At 50.9% G+C, this 26,470-nt stretch overlaps 1 protein-coding gene across 1 annotated transcript in view; it reads left to right on the top strand.

Moving 5' to 3' along the window:
• Positions 1 to 1,596: 1,596 nt before the first annotated feature.
• LOC115307562 (carboxyl-terminal PDZ ligand of neuronal nitric oxide synthase protein-like) overlaps positions 1,597 to 26,470 on the top strand; it is a 28,981-nt gene continuing 4,107 nt past the window's right edge. Inside the window, exons 1-7 of the mRNA XM_029960562.1 lie at positions 1,597 to 1,726; positions 5,511 to 5,582; positions 22,891 to 22,983; positions 23,653 to 23,711; positions 25,117 to 25,225; positions 25,595 to 25,736; positions 26,139 to 26,299. Of these exons, the coding sequence (XP_029816422.1) occupies positions 1,622 to 1,726; positions 5,511 to 5,582; positions 22,891 to 22,983; positions 23,653 to 23,711; positions 25,117 to 25,225; positions 25,595 to 25,736; positions 26,139 to 26,299 (741 nt within the window). The 5' untranslated portion in view covers positions 1,597 to 1,621. The remainder of the gene's footprint in view (positions 1,727 to 5,510; positions 5,583 to 22,890; positions 22,984 to 23,652; positions 23,712 to 25,116; positions 25,226 to 25,594; positions 25,737 to 26,138; positions 26,300 to 26,470) is intronic.

The following is a 26,470-nucleotide window of genomic DNA, read 5'->3' as shown; positions in this document are numbered from 1 at the left end:
AAAAAAGCCTGTCTGGAAACAAAACCTTAGCAAAGACAGAAGGCTGACCACAGAACTTTCACCAGCACCAGTGCCAGGAGGAGTTGCTAATACCACAAAATACTTGAACATGTAGGGTCACAGTCTGTGAACCAATATTAATTCTTGGAGCTTTTTCTCCCTCTCCTAATTATAAGTTTCTGGATTTTTGGCTCTTGCCCATCTCCCACTGACTTACAAGTACTCAGAAATGCCAAGAAGCTCAGGGTGATTACTCTCCTGAGATGGAGACAGGGACTTGTGCCTTGTCTGCCTGTGGCCAGAATTTTCTCTCTTGCTAATGTGAAAGCCACATAAAAGGCGATGTCCAACAACGTTCAAACCACCGGCTGGGGAGTTATTTATATGACAAAAAGTTACAACTGATCACTCAAAAATTAATCTGGGGAAACCCAGATGAGATCCACTGGAGCCCATGCAACCCTCCACCCTTTGGATTCTACACAGTTCACATTTCTGATCATTTCTGTAAATGGAGTGTGGCTGTAATAACACCCAGAAGAAAACACTTGGGTCCTGCCATCACAGCTGTGCACATCCCTTCCCCATGCTGGTGCCCACTGAGAGGAATGTCACACTCAGGCATGTCAGTGTCCCAGAGTGGCACCTGTGAGGGCTCACCTGTGCCTGGTAGTGCCTTGCCACCGAGACAAAAGCTGGAAGGAAAGAACACCCTGAGCACACAGGGTGCCACAAATCCTCAGAGTGTATTGAGTCACGCAGCAGACATGGACATGACTGTGCGTCAGGCTTCGGAGAGAGGGCACGTGCTAATTACTAACAGGGCTGTAAGTCACATTAACACTGGACACACATAATGGGTTTAGGTGACCACTCACACAGGAGCTGCTGTGATCCCAGATCAATGTGTATCTGCCTGTTTAGAGTTTCAAACATGGAAAATGTACACTTACAGCATGGGTTTGGCATTCTGTGCCCTCCGAGGGTCTGACATGGCATTGCTTCTCTGGTTCAAAGGGCACTGCCTGGCCAGGACATCTGGACGTGTGGAGACAAACCCTCCATGACCAAACTTCAACCAGGTGCCTCAGGTGTGTTCAAACCCTTGTGAGGCCAGACCTCCCTTCCCGATTCGCAGGGCTCTGCTCCCTCCAGAGTGCCCGGGCAGCGCTCAGGGTGCCCCGCACCGACCGGAGCGACGGAGAGGGGTCTGGAGCATCGCTCTGAGGAGGGGAGGCTGCGGGAGCCGGGCCTGGTTAGTCTGGAATAGAGAAGGCTGAGAGGGGGACACCACCGGGAAGAGCCTGGCACCATCCTCTCGTTACCTGCCCTCCGCAGCCGGTGCCTCGCGGAGCCCCGCGGCGGGGCCGGGGCGGGGCGGCCGGGCAGGGCGCGGGCAGGGCCGGGCGGCTCCCCGCCGCCCCCGCATCACATGAGGGAACTTCGGGCCAATGGCGCCGCGGCGGGGCCGGGGCCCCGCTCGCTCCCGCGGACGCTCATTCAAAACGCGGCCGGGCTCGGGTGCCCGCAGCCCCGCACGGCGCCCGGGCTCGGCGGGGCGGGCGCTGCCGGCCGCGATGCCCGGCGCGGCCGCGGCTGAGGCGGCCGCCCGCCCGCCGCCATGCCGGTGAAGAACCGGTACAACCTGGTGGACGATGGCTGCGACTCCCGCGTCCCGCTGCACAACGAGGAGGCCTTCCAGCACGGCATCCACTTCCAGGCCAAGGTGAGCCCCGGGCGCGCTCCCCTCCCCAGCCCCCGGGGCGGGGGGCGCAGCGGGTCCCCCCCGCCTGTCACAGCCCCGCGTCCCCCCGCGCTCGGGGCTTTGGCAGCGGCCCCCGGGCTCTCCCTTCTTTGCCTCTGGCAGCCAGCCCCGAGCTGGGGGTCCCCGCGGGCCGGGGGTCCGCTGCTGTCCAGCACCCACCGGGGTGGCACCCACTGGCCACGGGCCCTTGGCCCCATGGCTCGAGGCCAGGCTCGCCGAGCCCCCCCCAGCCCTGCCACGGGCTGTCTCTTCAGCTCTGGAAGTGCCCCTGGGCCAGGCAACCGTGGGCCAGGTCTAAGGGAGTCTAAAGAAAACAGCCATCAGCTTTGAAAGCCTTACATTTAACTAGCACAATCAAACAGGTTCTTGCGCTTTTCCCAGTATTTTGTGAGCCGTGCAATCCTTAGGTGCTGCCTCGTGCACCTCGTTTGGGAGCTGGTCTCGATGACCCCTCCTGACAGCACCGTGGACACTGTGCCAGGTGCACGTCCCTGCCCGATCGGGTACCTGCCTGTCCTATCCCCCGTCGGGCAGAACCCCACTCCTGTCACAGTGGGGCAACAGTTCCTATTCCCTTAGAAACCCGCAGACTGCTGTGTGCTGCTTAAATAATAGTGCCTTGCTCCATTTGACCCCTTCACTGCACAGAAAGCAGGGCGGGCAAGGTCTGCATCCTTCAGGCATCAGAAAGAAATACTGATATCGTCAGAAATTTCATATTGATTATGAGGAACAGCCTGGCAGCACAGCAGCACTCTCAGAGAGTGGCTCCATTGGAATTGGCATTCTGTAGACAGCACAGGGAACGGGTTTATAATTCAGCTGACAAGAAGAATTGCATTTTGCTGGAGCAACTCACAGGCTCCCTTCCCCTCTTTGCAGGTGGCCTAACACAGATTAGAAATGGAATTCACGCCTGCTGTCTCCTGAGCTGGAAAGAAGGAGCATATACATTCCAATAAAGCTTTGAAATACAGATTTTGTGCCTTTTGGTTTTCCTACTAAAAGACCTGTAAGATTTAAGCAGGATATGGGATGAATCTGAATAGACAGCTAATCACGTATTTTTAAAAAATTTCTCTTCCTCAGGGGGAGAAAAACAAATAATCTGTGATTTCTTGAGTTAAATTAACATTTGCTGGGCTGCACACTGTGCCAAGGAGAAAAAAAAAATCCTTATTTTGATTTTTAAAAGATGGGAAGCAACTGTACCTTTAACTGAGTGAAACTGGCTTCTTCAGATTGACAGCTGCAGGCATCCAGAGCTGGAGTGGATAACAGGCTGTTAGGATGTGTGGGTCTGGGATGGGGTTTGCATTGCCGTAGTAACTGAGCTTGCTTGGTTCTGCTCTATAGTCTGTCTCTTCCAATTAGGCTGCTCATTGTGGCCACATCAGTCAGCTGGGACGCTGACAATGACAAGGCTGCAGCTGGCTGCAGGTGTCCCTCACCAGGCAATCCTACTGACCACACTCACTCTCTAATCTCCACATTCCAAACTGCCTTGCTTCCCCTGTAATCTTCAGGAGGTCAGTACTGGGAGCTGCTTCTGGAAAGGCGGCTGTTTGGGCAGAGCTTCACGTGCTGTTTCATGAGCTTCATGGCTCTGTGTGGGAGCACAGGTACCCAAACTCTGCAGCAAGGCCAGAGCAGGGAGTGTGGGACAATCTCCTCTGGCTCAGCAGTCACCAGCTCTCCTCTTGCCCCAGTAAATTTAGCAATTTAGCCTGTTCCCCACTGCAGCTCTGTTGTGGTAGACAAAAGGCCAGCTGGCTGCATGGAATTCCTCTGGATTACCTGTGACTGTACTGACAGCCATGGCAGAGCAGGGAAGGAGATCTGCACACCAAAGAGGCCACAGATCTGGAGCAATACAGCCCTGCTCTCCCCACCAGCCCAGAGGGAAGCCCTGGCTCTGATGCTCCCCTCCCTGCTGCCCTCAAGCTTTTGTGGTCTGAGTTTGGCTCTCCTGTGGTTTACCAAAGGCTATAGCTGAACTTAACTGCTCTTAAAAATGTCATTTTACAAAGGCATTTACAGAAGCAGCAGCAAAGCCAGATGACCTTTCAGATTGCTTGCAGTGTTTATTTCAAGGCAGGAGAAAGAGCAGTAAAGACTGAGCCAGGAGAGCTCATCTCTGAAAGCCCTTTTAAGTACACATTTTACAAGATAAAACCCATTGCAAGCTGCAAGTGTTACAGTGGAGAAATAAAACCAGAACTGTGTCAGTAACAGTGATAGCTATGGGGCTGCTCTTGGGGTATTATTTTGTCTCTGTTCATATGTATATTATCACCCTGAATGTTTGCAGGGGCCTCCTGATTAGCTGCTCCTCCTTTTCCTTTCCTCTCCACAAGGAAACAACTTCCAAAAAAAAACCCCTCAGCTAAACCACACACTAAAAACCAGATGCAGCTCATGAACCAAATGCTCCTGGGAGGCTCACTAAGCTTTGGGAACTGCCCTCTGGCCCCCACAACAGCAGAGATGGGCCTCACTGGGATCCTGCCAGTGCCAAGTCTGGCACCTGCCCCTGACTGCCAGGGCCACACCTGGCACACACTGGCATTAGTCATCGGGCCCTCATCCTCTCACTCAGATGACATTCTTCCTGTCCTCACCAGCGTGCCCCTGACATGCAGTGAGCCACACCACCTTACAGCCTGAGTGGCCTTTGCCTTTGCTCCCCACACATTGTGACTGCCCAGGATGCCACATATTTTCCTCATTCTCCAGCCTGAGCTGGCAGCTTTGTGCCTCCTCCACTTGGCAGCACAGGCAGCACTCCTGTGCCTCCGTGCCACATGTGCTGTCACCAGTCCCCCTGCGCAGCAGCAGCTGCCTCCTGCCAACAGGTGCACGAGCAGGTTCTGCTCTGGCACACAAGCATTACAACCCAGTGTGAGGGCAGAGTACAGGCAGCACAGGAGCAGCGGGAAGCTGCCTGCAGGTCTTCCCTGACAACCCCTGCAGCATCTGCAACATAACTGCCATTCCACACAGGAGAACAGGCAACCAACTCACAGGAGGCTCTGAGTGTTCTGGTAGAGGTGGAGGTGCTGGGAACCCACCCACCATCTGCCACATCTCAGACCCCAGTAAGGGGCCAAGTTAGAACTGGAGCCTACACTGAAATGCTGACACTCAACACCAAGGGCAGCCCAGCCTTACCAGTGGTTAGGACTGCAGCTCTTCTAAGCAGAGTTAAAAACAGGGGTGTAGGACACAGATTTGGGCTTACCAGGATTCTACAGACAGCTGAGCTGGTCCAACCAAGCAGGGACAGTGGTGTCCAGGGAGACACCTTCAGTCTGATGGTCCAGACTGAAAACTTAGGCCAGAATCACAAGCCTTTTCCAGGAAAGCTGTTTGCAACCTTCCAACTCTTACATGCCTTTAGGTCTGAGCCTTTTGAAAGCAGATGTAGCAGGGAAGAACAAAGGATGGACAGTCCCATTTTCAGACCCACAGGATTGTAACTCAATTAGCAGCAGACACTGCTCTGCAAAGCACTGCTAAAGGCACATCCAGAATCCAAATGAGGTCAGAGCCTCACACCCGACCTTAGAAATCCATGATCTCGCTGACTTTGATAACATTATCCACAACACATATTCCTATAATCTCCTGAGTCAAGAGAGTCTAGCCAAGGAGGAACTAAATAAATGAGAGATGCTGTTTGTTTTGAAGAAACACCACTGACCTGTGCATTGCTGAACAGACATCTCACTGTTCTGTCTTTCAGTACATCGGCAGCTTGGACGTCCCCAGGCCCAACAGCCGTGTGGAGATTGTGGCAGCCATGAGGAGGATCCGGGTAAGTTCAAAAGAGCTGAGCCCACGTGGAATAAAGGGTTACATTCCATGGAGGGACTTGGTCACAGCGTGCTGTTCTGCATTCCCCCCAGCCCTTCCTGTCTGCAGCTCAAATCTCAGCATAGTCGAGTTTGTAACAAGCTTCTCCTGAAATTCCCAAGGCATCCATCCTCTACTCTTTGCAAAGGGATCAGTTAGCAAAACTCAAACATAAACCCCTCTTCTGTGCTGAGGAGGTATGGGGCTTCTCCTTGACCCTAAGAGATTTATTTATCCTGTATGGAGCTTTGTGTGTGTGAAAAATAAGCTGAACACAGTCTGCTCCACAAAAGCACTTAAATTCACTGACAGTTCCAAATATACTGTGTTATTATATATTGACACATCGGTGGCCTGACAGATGTGATGGATGTAAATCCCATCTGACTAGACTTTGTGGATTCTGCTGCTCATGGAATAATTTGCTGTTCTTCCCATCCTCCAGTACAGTTTTACAGTTCTTGTTTCTCATCACCAAGCCTGTGCTCTTCCTCCTCTACCCCTTTGTTCTGCAGAGCAGGCTGTGAATGGTCACCAGATTTAGCTGTGATTAGCAGGGTGGGTAGCTCACATCTGCTTCGTGTATAACCAGTTCAAGTGCATCTCCCCCAAAAGGCAGTGCAGCTGCTGTGTCTGGCTGAAGTTTTGCAGGGGTCTTAATTCTGAGGCTGTTCATATGTCTCACATCAGCTGAAGCAGGTTTGAGACTCTTCCATTTAAAGCTTTGAAGGGATTATCCCATTTTCTCCCCTCCCCCCAGTGTTTAACCATCTAATTTTCCTTCAGAATAGTGCTTTTTAAACTTAGCCTGTAACTGGCTGGGGAGCTGATGTATTCATCTCCAGCCAAGCTCAGAAATGACATTCCCCTCCCTTTGCCTGCTCAGACTATTAGCACAGCTCTTGCTCAGAACACAGTGCAGCAGCAGCCTAAATTGCCTGGTTATTTATGGAACAGGTGAACATCTATAGGAAGCAAAGGCAGTAGGTGAAGACCACCAGGGCATTTTAGGTGCTGGCATAACTACTGACAGTTTTTCATCTGAATCAGTATTTATCATCAGATTTGACACTGCACTTCTGCTGATCTTTGACTGGGTAACACCCTTGACAGAAAACCTTGAAAAAGCAAATCATATTTTAATATCACTTAAAAGAAAGTGTTGCATTCCATTTTCACACCTGCTGTTGCCACAATGGTACATGGTTCAGAGCCCTGGGAGTGCAACAGCACGCTTGAGTGCTACGAGAGATATAAAAACCCACTCTGCATTCCTGGATGCCATCAGTTAATCTTATCACACAATATTTTTAAAGTAGGCATCCTGTATTCTATCGTGGGTTTTTAATCTTGGAAGCCTGTTCCAAAAAGGGAGGGCCTTCCCTTTTCATGTGCACATTGTACAGCAGGATCTCATTCAGACACTTCCTGGCTGCTGAGCGGAAGATGCTCCTCTATTGAAGATAGTTAATTGGCACTGATCCTTAATTAGAGCATAAAGAATGAACTGGGAGGTCTTTGAAGAGAATTCTAGTGCACAGAGTACCCAACCTAGGAACTGAGGGAAGATGGGGTTTATTTATGTAGCGTTCATTTGCATGCAGAGGCCTTGCCTGTACTGGAGTTTTTTCCCATGGACTCTCAGCAGCACCAGTTGCAACTGGGAGGAAACGGTGGAAGAAGCTGTTGAGGGAAGTGAGTATTCTGCTGCCATGTTATTGTGAGTGGTGGTGCCTGTTTGCACTGCAAGCGTGAGTAAGGTCCTGCAGCCCTGCCAAGTGTTGGCAGGGGCACATCGTGCTGGAGCTTTCATCCTTTGTGCACTCCAGTGTTCCACTGGAATTCTCTACTGGAGCGGAAGGGAAAAGTCGCACAAAGTGGTACAAGCCCCAGCACAACATTCCCTGTGCTGCTCCCTGTGCCCTGTGACATGGGAGAGGCTGGAGCCAGCCCACAGCACTGCCAGGCTGTTACTCACCGCTGCTGCCACGCCGGGAGGGCCACAGGGAGGAGGATGAGGAGTCACAGCTCCCTTTTCCAGGCTGTGACAGAGCTGGTTACTCTAGTTACTCATCAGTAAATTGATACAAGCTCCAAAACTGCCTTCCCACTACAATGTCTCATTGCTGTGATGAAAAGTGCTTTTCCCAGGGAAAAGCCTCCAGCTGCCGAGCACTCCAAGTGCCCTGAGAGGGCCATAAGGGAAGTAGCAACTCCAAATGCTAAGCCTTGTCCTGTGTTTTGTGCTGGGCTCTTCTACCAGTTGCACATGAATTATGCCAGGGAACTGGGGAGCAGTTCAGTGGGATTCTCCATGCATTAGAGAGCACTCTGCTTACAGAGTTCAGGACATTGCTCTCAGGGAGCCTCAAACAACACATTTTAGCATTAGCCTGCTGAAATCGTGACCTGCTCTTTGGCAGTAGGTATTTAAGATGCACTCTCCTAGTAAAGCTTAAATCCATCTTCCAGGCTGAATGGATGCTTGTAGAATTGCTAGCAATACTCCATTAGTCACACATTAGATTCCCATTTCATAACAGACTGGAAAACCTTGTCTCATCATGTTCTATGTTTCCACTGGAGGGAATGCAAATGCAATAGGTAGAACAGGGAAGCTGCTGTTCTTAGCTTCCCATTATGCAGAGCTAGACAACTTTAAGTTTGCTAATCCTCCCAATGGATTATTAGCTGCATACAGCTGCCATGTTGTTATTATACAATCAGAGTTCAAACTAATCCTTCTACCTCTTGCCCTGGCAGGGGAGGTGATGAAATGAGTTTGCTGCTTGGATAAGTACACTGTACTCTGACAGGCATGTCAAGTGTCTGTTTAGCAGAGTCCAATTCATCCTGCAGCTCCAAGCACCCAGGCAGGAATTCCTCCACCTCCCAGGGAGCAGCATCTGCTGCCTCCGGCTGCCCGAGGCCATCCAGGTCTGGGTGTCTGACAGCTCCTGCTCCTGTGCTCTGTCAGCGTCCTGGTGGAGCTGGCTTTCTGCTGGAGTGGATTCATCTGCAGGTATTTGAGCCTTCTCAGCACTCCAGGGAGCTTATGCACAAGGTTTTTCCTCCTGCACAAGTCAAGTGGTAGCTAATGCAAAGATGGGTTTCGTAAAACACAAAATGTTTCCTTGAAGCTCCTGAGGTTGCTCAAAAAATCTTTAGTCTGGGAGACCAGGCTTTAAGTGCAAGGTTAATATCACCACGTTATCCTGCATCCATTCCCCAGAGCCAGCACTGACCAGAGCAGAAAGTCAGCTGTTCCCTTCCTAGGGCAACACTCCTCTCAGTCCAGCACTTCAGAGCCAGCCAAGCAGCCCCAGTGAAGTGCTGCTATTTTGAGTGGTGAGTTGTACAAGGACAGAGTGGGAGTAAGTGTCAAAGCCTGTCATCCCCACAGACAGCCTGCTGCAGCAATTCCCCAAGACACTCCATTTAAATACCTCTAAGGCACAGAATCAGTTTCCTTGGCATTTGTACTTACATATCTCTGAAGCCTAGAAATTTCAGTTCTGTTTGGAAGGTCTAGCTTGGACCTAAGCAGGTATTGACACTGAGAAAGGAGCCAGATGTTGGATTATTTAATCATTCCATAAGGGAACAGCCAGCTGGTGCAGTGCCCATCCAAACACCAGGATGAACAAACAGGAGGCAGGCATCCAGACTACTGTTTCTTCTGTTACCTCCACATTTCTTGCACTTAATTTAATCAATAAGCCTTTTTCCCCAGAGGCGAGTGTGCCAGAGAAACAAACATTTATAATTCTTGACACAGGATATATCAGAAGTGCCTGAGTTCTCCTCAGTGTGAGAACTGGGTTCTCACTTCAGCCTCCCTCTTACCCTGATCACTCTTACTGCATCCATGCTTTAAGCAGAGCCTCAACACTCTGCAGTTTCTCCACATGGTATTTGAGTGAGGAAGTGCAATCTTGCCACACTGCAAGTCAGAGTGACTGCCAAATATCAACTGGTAGTGCTGAAGTGCGACATGACAGCAATTTAAATCAGGATGAGTAAGTTACAATCCTACAGTGCAAACTTGTGAAGCAGAGGCAGCAGAGACAGCCCCACAGAACCTGCCTCTGCACTCCAGCAGCTCCCAGTCTGAGAGCTGGGCTGGCTCACACAGCAGCTCACACTCAGAGCCCTGCCAGGCTGTAAATTGCAATGGTTCAGGAGCAAATATGGATGTGATTTATCTGCTCTTGCTACAGAAGGAAAGGAACCAGGTGGACAGCTGGCAGAGGGCAGGGCGACCGCCTTCAGCCCTCTCAGCTTAATTTATCACTGTGATAGAGATGTTTCACAGACCCATTAGTGAGATTGTTCTAGAACAGTTCCCTCAGCTTTCCCAGGCAGACAGCCTTCTCACTACACATATATAACTTGGTCCAAGACATCCTTGCCATACAGCCCTTCTCTTCTCCAGGCACCTGGTGCCCTGAGCAGGGGTGTGTCCCATTATCCAGCCCACCCACAAGACTGCTCAGCTCCAGGCACTGTGGTCTCAAAAATACCAGTTACTCCCAGCATCCCATCCACAACAGGCATCTGAGCCAGTTTAAGGTTTCTACCACACAAGATTAAGCTAATTGGGTTTACCTTTCCAGGCCCTGGCAAAATACAGCAAGTGTTTTCAGGGTGGTAATTAAGTGTTAATTGCAGCTAAGTTTAGCCCTAATGCCTCATTAGTTTGTTTTCCTCTATTTGTTACAGCTATAGCAGAGTCTCCTGCTCAAGGATGGGGATCAGGATGGGCTTCCCAGGAGGCAGGATTCCCACCGTGTGCTCTGAAGGTCCTACCTGAGCCTTGCCAGGCAGCCTCTTACCTGCTCCCATCCAAGAGGAGGAGATTGGGTGTGGAGCCAGAGACCCCTAGACCTCTAATTAGGCTCTCAGAATCTAGGCAGCCGCCCTGCAGAATATCTAGTGTGCCCACACACACATTAGCCCATTTCCATGATCCAGCAGATTTTGCACCCATTCCTATTACACCTTCGCTGGAGCCTTCCCCAGCCCAGCCCCCTTGGCAGGTTCTCTGCCCTCTCCCATGCCCAAGGGCTGGTTAGTGGGTTTAACTGGGACAGGGAGCCCTGGAACTGCCACATTCAGTGCACTGCTCTATTGGAAAGCTTGTTACTCTTCCACGATGCAAACAGCCCCGAGTTTGGTTCCCACAGCCTGTTTGCTGGTCTTTAGGAAGATAAGGGACCTGACAGGGCTGCCACCCTACATTAAGTGATAACAGACACATTTCAGGCCTTACCTTTGTGCGGCACAGGATGTTGCAGGAGGTGAGCCCTCTGGCAGAAGGTGTGGCAAGAATCCATTTCTCCAGGCAAAACAAGTGGCCTCAGCTTGAGCACCTCTCAGACATTGCTCCTCATCCTGCTTGCAAGATTCCTGGTTCATAACCACTCCCCTTTCCCAGTCTGCCCTGCAGCCCTAATTAGCCAAAACACCAGGTGGGACTCATCTCTCTAATGTCCCATGCCATGAAGGCCCAAGGTTGAGTTTGGAAGGGGGGGTGATGCAGGTGCAGCTCTTTAGGCCTCTCTACACGTGTCACCCAGTCCGTGGTCACCTTGGCAGGCTCAGGTGTGCTCTGTGCACATGTTGCTTTCCTGGCCTTACAGAAAGTGTCATTTCATAAACTGAAGAAATGGCTTTCAAAATGTAGAAGCTACTTTTCTAGAAGAATCAAGTCTACCCTGTTTCCTACTAACCCAATCTTGTTTTACCCATTATCTGCTGTTCCCATTATCATAACACAAAGGGAAGAAGCTCTTAATGAGCTGGTTTTGCAGTGGCACCATGCACAGCGTTTCTAGGCAGCGTTGTGTGACTGCAGTGGAGAACTGACTGTGCTCTGCTTGTACATCTTGAGTGGGAGGAGAGGAAAAAACACCTCAGATTACACAAGAACCCAGCCTTCTGCTCACTACCTGGGGGTCTTACCGTGTCATAGAGCTGCTCCACTGACTTACAAACTCCTGCAGATGTCCACCCTGCTCATCTCCAACCCTAAATCACCCCTGGACTTCTTGCCACAGAATAATTAGTCACCTTCTGTCACTTCTGAACTGAAACAAGTGGGGACTGGTCAAGCTGTGAATACAGGCCACTGTGACAAAAGACAGCTTAGGGCTTTTTCACTTGCCACATGCTATGACCCAGTTTTTGAGGAGTGGCCAGTGACTAGAGATGCTTCAGTTCTTCCAGCCTGTTCAGTGTATGATTGATAACAGATGGGTGGAGGGATCAGTCAGTGAAATGTGTCATCTCCAGGCAACGGCGACCTTTAGTGCCTTCCTCAGAGTGCTCAGAACTCCATGGCTTCTCCAGCGAGGGGGTGGAACAGGGAGGCACATTAATACTGTTTTGCATGAGAGTCATGGTGGATTGGAGTTTAGTTGAAGGCTAATAAAAGCAGCAGTTAAATAGATAAAAGCTAAATTAAAATGTTAGTGCTAAATAGAACAAGACAGATTTTTTGTCTAAGGCTGAATCTTGGCAATGGAGCAGGTACCTCTTAATTGTAAAATAAAGTGCCTTTACCAGAATTATCATTATATTACTGAAGCATTTAATTTCACTAGCTAAAATATCAGAGTATGAGATCTCTGCAAAGCTTTTATCTAGTTTGAAATAGAGAGGCTTTTTCACCAATTATGTTCCTGGTTGTAGAGTATTACAGAGATGAAATACAATGGCTTTGAAATTACATTGTGGTGGAGAACACTCAGCCACGACTCAAGGCTGCTGCTTTGTTGGTGTCTGAAAAAATGTAATTGAGATGGTAACCAGAGGGTAGCAAGGATATTGGATTGGCTTGGTAACGAGGAGGTGCCTCAGTCTGAGTGACAACTGCAGGGGCACAGAAGCTGGGGTTGCCTGTGGGGTGGAGCAAAGATCCTCCTTGCACAGCTAATACAAGTGCACAGGGGGATTTCCAGCAGAGCAGGGGGATGTGTTTCAGGAACACAACAGGATGGCCCATGAAGATGCAAACACTTAAACCTGTCCCATGGGTAAATCCAACTACATGCAGGGAAAAATAAAAAAGAAATCAGCCTTTGGCTATGGTGTAACCTCATACCTTGACTGAGCCTTTCTGGTCCTTAGGTTGAGTCTGTGCTGGACACAGCAGGAAGGCCAGACCCAGTGCCACAGCAATGGGTGCTCTTGTAGATGTTGTCTTGATTTTGTCCTTATGGATCAGTGTTCTGAGGAGATGGGACCCTGGGGGACCATGACCACAAAGCCAAATGCAGCCTATTAAAATAAGATTTGCTAACAATAGCTTGGTCCTACATTTGCTTTCTTGGTTCTGCTTTTGTTCTGTACTAAATGAGGCCTGAAGGCAAACAGAATCAGTGCCACTTAACATAATACTTTGACAAGCTACTTCATGTTTTGACCAAATTACTGTATGTTAAACCTGCAGAATGAAAGTCTTGAATGGGTCCCTGGAAGGAAGGATGCTTTGATGAGAGAGCAGGGATTTTTCAAAGGCATTACGGGATGGTTTTCCTTCTTTCTTGCAGCAGTGATTAAACATTCTTTAGATGTCCTTTCCCTGGGCCAGATGGGTTATTTGGACTAATTGGCAACAGCCTGACAGTTTTCAGGACACCTGAGTCACTTCCCGCTTCCTCCATCCTTCTGTCACTGCTGCTGCAGAGATCCTGCCATGAGTGGGTCTGCTGGGGGGAGGATGTGGCCCTGTGCATTCCAGGGAGCATCACAGCCCAGGGCCCTGGATCACCTGCTCCCTGCACAGCCAGGTCCAGCATACCCCCAGGAATCCCACCAAACTCTCTGAGCTCCAGGGGTTTCTTTCTAAAAATTAAATCCTTTTTGTCACATGAAGAAGAGCAGCAGGATGTGTTAAGATCAGAGGCAGTGTGATGGAGGACAGGGCAGTCACAGCTGCTCCAGGAGGGTGTAAGGCACACAGGCACTCTTCAGGCACGTGGGAGAACTGGCCCAAATGCTGGTGTTTGCCACCTGTCGAGTACCCTGTGCCTACCACAGAGCCACATGCAGCACATGGAGCACTAAGGTTCAGTGATCCCAAACCATCATGGACCAGTTCAGTCCTGCTGCAGCCTGTGCTGCTGCTGCTAATGATTTGCAGGGCATCAACTTCCATCCCAGGCACGCTTTCCTATTTCCATGTTGCTGCCCCCCAGGGCAGTGCTGGTCTCCTGCTTGTCTCGCTTCCTTGCACCCAAGCTGGTGGCAGGAGCAGCTATGAGCTGGGGCAGGGAACATTCTTTGGGGTTAATCACTGACCTGTATGTGAGCAGTGCAGGTGCATTGATGTCCACAGCTTCACACCTTGCTGCTGACAGCACTGCTAGCCCATGGACGCTGGGAATGGCACTGGGAACAGAGCAGGGGTCAGGAAAGTGGAACAAGCATCCTCCCCGAGGGTGGTTACTGCCAAGCAGGGGGACATCAGCGTTTCATAGCTGTATTTGCAGTGAGAAAAGGTACATTCAGGTGGGTTCCCACTCTGTATGTCTGCTTTTACAGCTGTCTGTAATGAGTTCTTCGTCTTTCTTTACCTGTCTGTGAAGTAGTTACACACCCAGGTACTGGCCCCATCTGCTCGCCTCTGCCTGTGCCCCTGGCTGTGATGCTCTGGTACAGTTTTGATGATAAGACCTCTATAACAACAAGTACTGATACTGTAAAACCCTCTTTTTCCATAATTCCCACTATCTAAACCCAAGCTCTTCTCTCATCACGATTCAGTAATCTCAGTAGCTCCCCTGAGGCTAATGGTGTCCTTGAACTGCTTAATATTCTGGAGTTTTGGAAATGGCACAATTAGCATTGAATTTCATTTCTCTTACAGTAGCAGTCTCGTTTCCAAGTTTGAGCAGGGCTTCATGGACAATTTGAGGAGAACCCAGAGACCTTCCTTTAGCAATTGCAGTTTTATTGGCACTCAATAATCTCTAACCAAGGCCCAACTGGTGAGAAGCAGCATGTCATCCATGCAGTGCCTGAATCTGCTCAGGGGTACACACCTGGGTAGTGCCAGCTGGGACTGCCAGGGGCAGCCTGGCAGGAGAAGGGTGAGCTCCCTTCTGTTTGTCTTCACTTTGCTGTATTCCAGAAATGCACATGATACAAGAGCTCTTGGGCAGATTCCAAAAGCCATTTGTGCTCTGTGTGTTGTTCAGAACAACCAAGACTCTTTCTGAAGTCAATGGGAATTAAGAATTGTCTGCTTTAGAAAATCCCTCTTAATAGTTGCATCTGAGCCCTGGACCTGACTCTGCTGATTTTCCTAAGGAGGCAGGATCTTAGAGCACTGCTTGCCAAGTCTTCACTAACAGGCCTTCCCCACACAGTCCCTGTGGCCTTACAGGGACCGACCCCCTCCGAGCTCAATGGCCTGTTCCTGGCTGGAATTGCTGTGCTGTTGCTGCTCTCAGATGCAAACACATGCTTTCAGTGCAATGCTTGGAGGTCGACTGTAAGTCACTGGGCTTTCTGTAAGAAATGTTTTCTCAAGTGGAACTGTTGGAGATCGATAGTATTAACAGCTACACAGGAAAAGTCTCCTTGCCTGGGAATAAAGCAGATTATTTTGGTCCCTGACTGTCTCAGACCAGCACATAGCAAAGCTGTTCATGGAAGTTGCTGGCATTGAGGAGTGGAAAGGTTCAGCTGCACCCAGGGCTTGAACTAACAAAGAACTCTTTGCCATGAAGGAGAACAAAGCCTGATTGCACCTAGCAAAGGACTCATGGAGCCTGGCCTGCACAGAGCTCAGCATCCCCCATTTTCATTCTGGTCTAGTTTGTAATCGAGTGCTGGTTCTGAATGCAAATGGAGATCAAGTCTTCATTCTAGCTTGGATTTTGCTTGCTCAAAGATAAAGGTGCCAAGTCCAGCTTCCTGACTCCGCTGTGGATATGCAAAGAAAATGCTAATTTCCCTGGTAGGTGGTTAGGAGAAACCACAAGGCACAGAGCTGGTGGACAGCACACGAGATGCAGATGGGGTGTGATAGCAGGTTTGGAAGCCAGGAGATGTTCCCTCCCTGCAGCACTTACCCAGAGCAGGTGTTAGTCATGCAGATGTAGCTTCTCCAGATTCTCAACAGCAAGCTGGATTCCTCCTTCTCCTTTGGATAGGTATCCATGCTGGGAGGACATGCTCAGCATCATCTCCTTCACATCCCAAGGTCTGGAGGCTTTAAGGAGGAGGCTGCAGAGCAGCACCAGGTGCTGGGAGTGGGGAACACCTGGCCCTCCTGGGAGCAGGGGCTGGGTTGACTTGGTTATTGAGTTGAACATGTGGGACCTTCTCTCCTCAGCCTTCTCCATCTTTACCTCACCTGCCTGCTCTGGGCCTCAGGAGCACCAACATTCCCTCTCCATCCCTGCGCTCAGGTGGCTCCCAGCCTGCCTCTCTGCTGCCTCCGCTGTGCCGTCCTCCTTCACTTGGGCACCTGCACTGAAATAGCATCCTTACATAGACACAGTGTGTTGCATTATTTAGAGGCCTGAAACCCTGGCACCTGCCTTTGTCAGAGCCTCAGCATGGCCATGGGATTAGGGTTTCTCCCTGTCTCTGTGCTGTGCCAGTGTGAGCCCCTGCCAGGACCCCCATTAAGCCCCCACCCCACGCACTGCAGCCCCCGCAGCCTCACCGTGGTGGGTCCTGCCTGTCTCCCATGGCCATGGACTGCTCGTGGGCTGAACAGTGCTCTGCTTCCTCGAAGAACACCATCACAAACACACCTGTGGAGAGCCACAGAAGAAGAAAATTTGCTTTCAGTTTTCATTCTCTCTCCAAGCAAGCAATAAACACCAACTCCCAGAGACAGAGCAAAACAGCCCTTTTAATCACCTGTCCCATCTCTCCCTCCTGCTTCTCTGAGAGCACCAGCTTCTCTTTTTCCTCTCTGGACAGCTTAGCCAAAATACCTGAAGTGATCCAGGAGCATCTCCCCTGCTGTGGCCTGTCAGGCTCAGGTGGAGGGGTGGGTAGGAAGCGAATATACTCCAGGGATTTTGGAGCAAGCAGCAGAAATCCTCAGTTGCCTCCTGCTCATGTATTTGTAGGAGCAGTGTCTGGTGACCTGGCCTGGCCCTGCCAGCGAGGTGCTGAGTAGCTGTCACTTGGCAGAGAGTGGCTGTAACCAGAACAACTGAATGAATGAAATAGAAAATGAACATTCTTGCTTTGTGAGTGAGAATCAGACACACAAAATGCTCCGGTACCTTCCCACAGCCATACAGGGGGTCTGGGGCTTTTCCATGAAGCTCTGAGCTTGCTGCAGAGTCCTGGCTCCTGCTCTTTAGAGCTTTGTTGTTTGAACATTGATGAGCAAGGTTTAAAGCAATCCAGTCTCCTACCTTGCTTCTTGGCCTACATATCATCTGGAGGACAACTAGGATATTAAACGTACTAAACCAGGACTTTCTCTTCAGGGCCTCATGACACCAGTGTTTATAGGGAAATAGAGAATTACTTGAAGGTATCACGGTGTATAACTGCAGTTTCACTTCTCAGGGTTATTTCAGGTGAATCTGACCTGCTTCTAATGAAATTAGCACTTTTTATCTGCAATAACCTAGCAGCTCCTTCAGGTAGGGACCATTTTCATGCTCGTGTGCACTCTGCCTGGTACATGGACTCCGTTGGGGTGGGGTCCCAAGGCACTACTTCATTACTGAGCCTAATTAATCATCCAAGGCACTGCAGAGGGAAAAGGTAATTTGTTTTCTCCTGCAAAGTGAATAGAGGTAGGGAAGAAAATAAGCTTCCCTGTGAGCTGGGGTTGGCCTGCCCTGGCCAAACAAGGACTGAAGGGCCATGTGTGGGAAAGCTCCCTATTAAACCTGGGGACAGCAGGGAGCTCCTGGAAGTGACAGTCACACAATGGTGCTTTTGTCAGAGAGGCACCAAAGGCCAGATGATGTCACCTTGTACTGGGCTGTGAGGCTGCTTGTGCCTCTCAGGATGGAGCTCAGCAGCATTGCACTATCTCTTTAATAGGGAGGAGGCAATGAAAAGGCTGCTTTTATCCCACCCTTTTTTAAAGCAGACGGAGTAGCTTTGTTCTAGAACAGTCTATGGGTTTTCAGAGGTGGAAAAGACTAATTACAGAGCCTCTGCTAGCCCTGGTCTCCCCACCAGCTCCCATCACCTGCAGGAGCCCTGCTCACCCCCATAAGTGTAACTCTGATCACTGTCTGCTCCACATCCTTTGGACTGGCTCAGAGGAATATCTGAACTCCAGCCACGTCCTTTGCCATCTCACTTTAGATGGAAAGATCAAGTTATCCTTAAAGGCTCTATGAGGCCTTAAAGGCAGTCTGAGACCTCCCAAGGGTAAGATCTATTGAAGATGAGGAGAAAGGAGATGAAGAGGAAGGCCTGTATTAACATATCCATCTGAATGCTGTGAAGCAGAATTCCTCAGATGGCAAAGGAGACCTGGATAAAAAACAGCTCTTTCCCCTCCTTCTCTTTACCTGACCAGCCAGGGCAGCATCCTCACAGCCCCTGCCCGAGCTCAGCCAGCACCACTGGCCACCCAGGGATCCTCTGTGATGGGCTGGGGTCACATTTCCTTCCTGCCCTTCCAGGGACTCCCAGAAACCCAGGAGGGCTGTGATAGCTCCTCAGCCCCCTCAGCTCCCTGCGTGGGCAGCAGTGTGCGGCATCTACAGAGGGTTTGCTGGATGGTGGAAGGAACTAATTTAAATGAGAAAAAGAGACTTTGGGTACGTTGCCAGCATTCTTCTTGCCTATTGTACTCCCCCTTCGGTTTCTGCTTTCCACTGAACAGTTTTATGTTTCCAAGGATCATAAATTCTCATTTTTCCACTGGGCAGGAGGTGCTCTCCTGGTCTGCAGCGCTTCCTGCGTCGCTTTTGTGTCCGTGTTGCCCAGTTACTGCAGCACAGCCCCAGACTATGCCTGGCCACATTCACAGCGGCCACGGCCCCAGGAGCGTGTGCTCCGACGGGCACGGGGAGTTCAGAGGATTCAGACAGGCATGGGGAGTTCAGAGGATTCAGACAGGCACATGCTTCCCCAGAGGGACAAAGGAAGGGCCATAACCCAGCGGTGTCCAGACGGAGCCGCAGGGAGGGCAGCGCTGACCGGTGACCGCAGCGGCTGTCCCGGGCAGGTGGGATGTGATGCTGAAGGAGGGATCAGAGGCTGGACCACAGCCTGCTGTCCAAATGGTGTGGGAACTGACACTGCTCCTTGTCAGCTCTGAGGCGACACACAGAGCTCAGCTAAGCTGTGCTGGCTGGGAGAAGAACTCTGGGGTTTTCTGTAGCATCAGTTCCACGGGCAGCACTCCCAGCACCCGCCGTTCAAACAGCAGCTGAGCTCATGCCCTGTCCTCACTGTCCTCACAGTGTCAGTCACTTTGAAATTAATCACATTCCTGAGCTTGAAATACTTGGATTTATCATTTTAGTTCCTAAGGTGGCCCTGTTATAGTCCTGGAGGTCGCACACCACAGTGGAGGGAAGGATGCCAGGCTGGGAGCAGGGATGGGGGTCCTGCCAGGGGGACGCTGTCGGGGGGCAGAGCCGAGCTCATTCCCACCTCCTCATTGCCATGCTCCCTGTGTCCGTCTGGCAGGCTGGGCTTGGGAAGGGGCTGGGACTGGTTATTGTTGAGGGGTTGTTTATGGACACATAGATCCTGCACCCTGCCAGGCCCGGCCGGGGCGAGGGGAGGCTGAGGGCAGGGCAGCAGGCTGAGGACTGGCTGCAGAATTTATGGCTGCAGGAAGAAGTCGTCCATTTCCAAGCCTGTGGCATCTTCCTTTGGGCATGCAAATAAGTCCGTACCCAGCTGTGATTGGGAGCATTGACACACTTCTGTTTAAAAACCTGGAGAGCCTCTGCCTTGATTTCCCTTAATACAAGTTAAAACACCATTTGAACCGTGGCCAGGAGCATGTTCTGGCCCTGCTGCTCCTTGTTAATGAGGAAGATGCATTTTTTGGAAGCAGAGTCTGCCTCCAAGACCTGCAAACTCTCTATTTTATGACAGTTTTCATTTGCATAATGAAGGCCCTGATACCTTCGGTAATTAATCACATTAAGAATTGCTTCCTTGAATAACTGTATTCATGCAGGTTGTTCCTAGTGCTGGAAACTGCACATGATTTCCAATGTGCATTAGCCCAACTTTCATCAGCAGATGGAAGCTGGTAACTGCATGTGTAATTTATATCTGCTTGGGTGGAATTATCCAATGAAATATGCATCACACGGCGCCATTAACATTTCTAGTCATACAGTCTTTAGCTCGTGGGTAAGTTAATATTACATGCCAACAGTGTCTGGGACCGTATGAAAGGCAAGGACTTGAACATGGGGATTTAAAAGCAGAAATGGAAAGTATTCCAGGTCAGACATAGAAGATATAGAATTAATGATGCTGCTAAAATAAATGAGATTAATTGCCCTTTTTTGACCTGCATTTTTTTTTTATAAAGTCTCCCATCTTGCCTCCCTAGTTAAGAAAGCTGCCAGGCTGCTGAATTGCTGCCTGCAAGGGCAACTGCAGATCCTTTAGCATCCACAAAGCTTTCCCCCATAGGACAGCACGAGCAGCAGGGGAATAGCGATTGAATTGTGGAAGGCAGCAGAGATAAATGCTGCTGTGTGGGTTTGGATTGTCTGTAACCTTGACAAATCCGGGGGAAAAAAATCACGTCAATTCAATAGCAAGAAAAAAATCAGTGGCTACACTTCACTTTGGTGACAGTGCCAGGTCAGCCAGGAGCCTCGTGCCGGGATGGAGGTTGGTTTGTGCATGACCATTTTATAGGAGAAAGTCTGCAGCCTTTGGGTGCGTTTTTCCATGTGCTTTTTTGTCCTTACAGAAATCACAGTTCATTAAAATACTGATTCCTGCTTGATAGGAAGCAATTAAATGAGTGACGCTGTATCCCATCTGCCTCTTCTGTGGAGAGGTGGGTAGAGAGTCCAGCCCCACCTCACGTGGGGCTCTGCCCATCCCTGCTCTGGGAGCACAGTGCTCTCACCCAGCTGGTGTTCCTGCTGCCTGTGCTGGGGCATCCTACAGCTCCTGCTGCCTGAGGGGTTTCACCCTTCAGAAAGGATTTTGGGGCCCACTGAGTTTTAACTGTTTTGGGGCTGAGCTAGTTCCGACCACAGCTGGGTCCCAAGCCCTCTTATGCCCTGACCAGGTGCTCCCAGGAGGATGCAGCAGCGGCCACGAGCTGCGTGGAGTGAGAAGAACCAACAAACTCCTTCCTCACTGAGGATGCTGTGGCAAAGGGCCACAACCAGCTCACAGTGCTGTACAGCTCTGCCTGGAGCTGAACCCTGTACCTGTCCCGAAGCCAGGCTGGGGAGGTGCTGTGTGGGAGCTGGCTGGAGTTCCCTGGGATTAGAGCCTTGCCATCCCTCCTGGCAGCACCCACAGATGCGCTGCTGCTGCTCCCAATTGTTCCTTTCTGTCCGAGAGAGAAAGAAAAAGCATCTCTGCAAAATCCAGGCTTGGACTTTGCTTAAAGCCTTTGAGTAAAGAGCCTTGTTTGAATGTAATTGCACCCCTGTTGCTACAATGGGAAAATACACTGTATTGCTCTTTCTTGGAAAGCTCAGCTAGTATTTTCCCAGCCATTTGTGTATAAAGAAAGATAAACAGCTCTCTAGCGGGCAGAACAGTCTATCCCGGGTTTATTGACATTCACGGAAGCAGGCAAGGAGAAACAGTTGGGTGAGTGCAGGGGAGGGGGAGCAGCTGGGCTGGGGGCACTGGGCACGAGGGGCTGCTTGGGTGGAGGGTGGGAGAAGCCCTCTCAGGTGCTGGCAGTGGTGGGCCCATCTGCCTGGCCTCAGACCCACACACAGCACTTCCCTGTGGGCCCCCCTGGCAGTCTGCAGGATGCCCTCACCACCTCACCCTTCCTCTCACTCCTCCCCATAAATAAAAAACGTGTATAGCAAATTTAGTTCCAGCTTCACACGCAATAGCGCTATAGATAGATTTTTAAAGAGCTTGTCTGAAAGTAATAATTCATGGGGAGATCAAAAGGCTGTGGTTTAATCCAGAGTCTGTCTGATACCATAAACCTTGCAGAGTGCTAACAATTCAATGAGCAGCATCAAAGGCCTGATACACATGAAAGCCACCCAATTTTCTGTCTGTAAGGCTTACACAATGGGTGCTGAGGAGCTGGGAAGATCTGCGTCTTCCCTGCAGAGCTTGGGTGACAGAGCCACACACAGTCCTTCAACTTCAGCCTCCCAAAAGAGGTGCGTGGACTCTGTTAACACCTCAAGTGCTCCCTGCACCTCCACTGAATGTATAAAGAGATCAGAGTTCTAATTAGGTGTCTAATTACATGGCCTAGGTAGACTTCAGACTGCACTTGGCTGCTTGGCGTCACCTTGTGCTCCACACCCAAAAATCACACGGGCTGCGTTAGTTCTCCAAAGTGACGTGACAAAGCAGTGGATTTCAGATAGGGAATGCAAAAAATATGGGGTATCAAAATGCTGTATTTGGAACTGAAAATAGTGCCTAAAATGGGGGCAGGAAGGATGAGTGCTGTAAACACCGGTCCCCAGAGTGGAAGGGCTCTGCCATGCTTCTGGCTGTCAGTTAAAGCAACATTTAAAAGCCAGTGTTTAATTTTTAACACAAATGGAGGTGAGCTCAGGCTGCAGACACCTGCAGGTGAGGAGCTGGGTTTTTCTCCAGAGATCCTGATCCCACAGAGGTTAATGTGATTATGCAAATGGCTGAGCTATAATTGCGTTACTGCCGCCCATCTGGCCCTCCCTGCAGCTCCTGAGTGATTTTATTTTCCCCATGCACCGCAGCACTGACACACAAGGGATGCCATAAATCACTGCTTGGTGTTTGCTGGAAGTGCCACCTCCCCATCAGACCTCGGGAGCAGAATCCTGCTGGACCAGGCATGGCCAAAACACATCAGGAAAGTTCTTCCCAGATCCAAATTAAATGTAGTCCAGAGGATTGAGCTCTACTAGTCCTCTCCCAAGGGATGCTCCTGACAAAGCCAGGATCCTGCCCCACATTCCAGCTACAACAGCATGTCCTTCCTGACATGGTTTTTCTTGGTAGAATAAAACAAATTCCCACCTCCCTCAGCAGCTGAAGTTAAACTAAACCCTGACATTTTCACCTAAGACACTGGCTACCACACACTGTCCCAGGTACCCCCCAATACTCTTTTAAACTTGGATTTTTCTTCTCACCAGTATGAATTCAAAGCCAAGAACATTAAGAAGAAGAAGGTGAGCATCATCGTGTCCGTGGACGGGGTGAAGGTGATCCTGCGCAAGAAGCAGAAGGTGAGGCTTCTCCAGCCCAGCCAGGGCCCTTGGGGCCAGGGCACCTGGGATGTTGGCTATGGCCATGTCTGAGTGTTACTGCTGCTCAGGGTAGTCACACTTCTAACCAAAACTGGCCTCCTCTTATAAACCACACAGAATTTTTACAAGAAAACACTACAGTTTCCATCCAACTAATAACAACCTTGCTGAAAAAGAGTGTGAAGAGGATTTGGTTTTTTCTATCAAAAAAAAATGCCAAGCTCTAAAGAAATACAGTTTCTTTTTGTTGCTAATACCAGTAAGCTTTTTCCATGATGCCTGGTCTGAGCACCCCTCAGCTCTTTGCCCAACTGAGCTTCCCACTGAGCAGCCGGATCCAGATCTCCTAAGCCCCAGTTCAGGGCCTTCTTCCCCAAAACATGGAACTCTTCTGCATATTTGATGCTATAAATTAATCTTAGGGACCATTTTCAGCCCTGAAGGCTGTGATCAGATATGATAAATGATCCAAAAAAATCCATTTCCATCCAAGATACTGTTAAAACAGGCGCTGCTCATCTAGTCACGCTATAGCTTGGATTTTGGCTGGGGTCAAACACACCATTCCCCAGGTTTCCTACCATCAGCATGGTGGAGTTTCACCTTTACCTGATTTACTGTAATTTTCTTTCTGCCCTCTTCTAACAGAGAAAGGAGTGGACCTGGGACGAGAGTAAGATGGTGGTGATGCACGACCCCGTGTACAGGTACGTGGCGGGGGATTCACACCAGGGAGGCCCAGTCAGCCCTGGGTGGTGTGTACCATCCTCCCACCTGCTGAGATACCTCCACCACGGCTTTCCAAAGGACCATCTAAAATTAACGAGGGTACAGAGTTACTGGCAATGGGGAATCCTTTTCATACATTTTTGAGAGCGAGATGGACTGATCTCGCTTTGAAGCTGGCTCTGCTTTGAACAGGGTCACCCAGGTGACCCCCAGAGGTGCCTCAACCCGGATTACTCTCTGATTCTGCCTCTGAAGACAGGCCTCCCACAGTTTTCCTTCAGAGCATGGTTCTCTGTGTGCTCCTGAAGAAGTGCCTTACTCTCAGGTGTAAGTGCTTGCAGGGAATTAACCCTTATGGACGTGGTAAGAGAGCATTACTTTCCATAGTGCCTGCCATAGGATCTTGAGGAATTTCAGAGACCACAAGCCCCATCTGGTGCCTCAGGAGCCCTTGGGGATGCGAAGGCAACCCCAGTGATGGTGTGTGGCCTGAGGACACAGTTAAGAGCACAGAGTGCTCCAGGCTGTTAGATCTGCCAATAAATAATTGTATCACGAGCACAGAACCCACAGGACTGGGATCCCCAACACTGGTTTTAGGGGTCAGAGCCCTTGGCAAGGAGATAAGGAGCAGAGGACGTGCTGATGCATTATCCATGCCCACTTCTCACCTCTGACTTTCTTTAAAGATTATTACAGCATCTACAACAACTGCTCCAATTGCAAGTTCAACACCCAAAAAATTCCAGTGACAGAAAAGAGTAGAAGAAAAAGAACATTTCAAGAATCCCTTTGGTTTCTTCTCTGTTCAGAGCTGAACTCACTTGTCACGTTTTTACCCAGTTAAATCAAACATACAAAAAAGTCTTCAAAAATGGTTTTGCAGCTCAGGGAAGAGTGTCAGCCTGAATATCAGAGAGAGAAATCCTCCGAGTGCACTCAGCATCCCTGGGAGAGGCTTTTGTGCTGTGCCACCTGCCTGCTGCCCAGGGGGAACCTGTCAGGTCCCCAGGCTGGCTGCCCTGAGGGGCAGGACACTCATCATACAGGCAGTTCTGCCACGCTGCAGCCTGGGCAGGGGTTAATTGCTGGGGCTAAAAATAGCCATACGCTTTCCAAGACTATAGATTTTTTCACTTTCCCACAGCATCTTTAAAAAGCTTTTGCCTGCCTCAGAAACCAGAAGGTTTTCCATCAAGCCTGAAACACTCTCTAAATCCATCGCCTCCTGCCTTCAAAATTGCAGGAGGGGCTGTGCAGCAGCACCGCCTCGTTCCTCCAACCCTGGAGCCCACCCATCCTAGGTACCCACAGGAGCTGAGGTGGTCTGGAGGGCAGAAAATCCCCTGGCTGTTTAATTCCCTTTGTCTCTCTCCCACTTAGAATCTTCTACGTCTCTCATGACTCGCAAGACCTGAAAATTTTCAGCTACATCGCAAGGGACGGCGCCAACAACTCCTTCAGGTGCAACGTCTTCAAATCCAAGAAGAAGGTAGGACACTCCCAGGGCTGCACCCGGGCCATCCCTGGGAAAGAGGTCTATGAGGGGCCTCACTCCTTCCCGTGCAGGAACCTAAATAGCTGCTGGGTTAGAGGGTGCAGATCCCTGGGGAGACACCAAGGCAGTGCCGGTGCTGGACGCCCCCAAAACAACGTGCCTGGTGCTCGTCCCCTCCTGCCCTGCCCGGGCAGCGGCGCAGTCCACACAGGGATAGGAACACGGAGATCCAGAGTGGGGAACTGGGAGGCACAGGAGGAGGCCTGGCAGCATGGGGAGGGTTCCCGAGTGCCCCGTGGGTGCGGGGTGGTGGCGGTGGCAGTGTGGCCACCCTGGGCTGAGCGGTGCGGGGTTGCTCTGCAGAGCCAGGCGATGCGCGTGGTGCGCACGGTGGGACAGGCCTTCGAGGTGTGCCACAAGCTGAGCCTGCAGCACGCCCTGCACAACGCCGACGGGCAGGCGGACGGGGCCAGCGACAAGTCAGCCGAGGAGCAGCCGCTGGAAGGTGACTCGTGGCTCCCCTGGGGCAGGGGCAGACCCCCCACCCCCCAGCAGCGGGTGGGGGGCAGCAGTGGGTGTGGGGGTGCTCTGGGGTGGGCAACTGCAAGGTCGCACGTCCCTCATGTGCTTCGGACCCCTTCAGGTAGGGGGCATGGGGAATCTGCCCTGTCTGCCCACTGGGCACTGGGGAGATGGAGCCCCCTCATCCAGCAAGCTCAGGGTCTGCAGCCCCTCAGCTGCCCTGCTCCCTCCCTCCGGCCCCTTCACCACATGCCAAGACTTGGAGCAATCCTGGCTGTTGTCCCTGAGCTTCCCCGAGCTCCCAGCCCTGCGCGGGGCCCCGGCTCTTCCTGCGCTCCTGCACGGGCAAGGGGGGCTCGGGTTCATGTGTCCGTCTCGTTTGAAGTCCACCAGATAAAGGGCTCCAAGATCACGGATATGGACGAGGTTGGCATCGACACTGAGGGCATCTGTATGTCTGAGAGGGGACCCAGAGAGCTGCCAGGTGCCAGGGGGGACCTTGGCATGATGAAACCTGGGCAAGCCTCAAAGGATAAGAACGGCCAGGTAATGGTGGGGAGGGCTGGGGGACGGTCCTTGTGCTCTGCCGCTGCTGGGGTCCCTCTGCTCAGGGTCATTGTATCATGGCTTGATTTGGAGGCACTTTCATGGAGACCCCATTGCAGACACCCCACCTCTGGCTCCCTGCTCAGGACAGGCTGTTTAGCTCCCAGGTTT

Source organism: Manacus vitellinus, unplaced genomic scaffold (assembly GCF_001715985.3).
Source record: "Manacus vitellinus isolate BGI_N305 unplaced genomic scaffold, ASM171598v3 scaffold_27_pilon, whole genome shotgun sequence".
Taxonomy (NCBI): Eukaryota; Metazoa; Chordata; class Aves; order Passeriformes; family Pipridae; genus Manacus; species Manacus vitellinus.
This window is presented reverse-complemented; position numbering and strand designations above follow the sequence as displayed.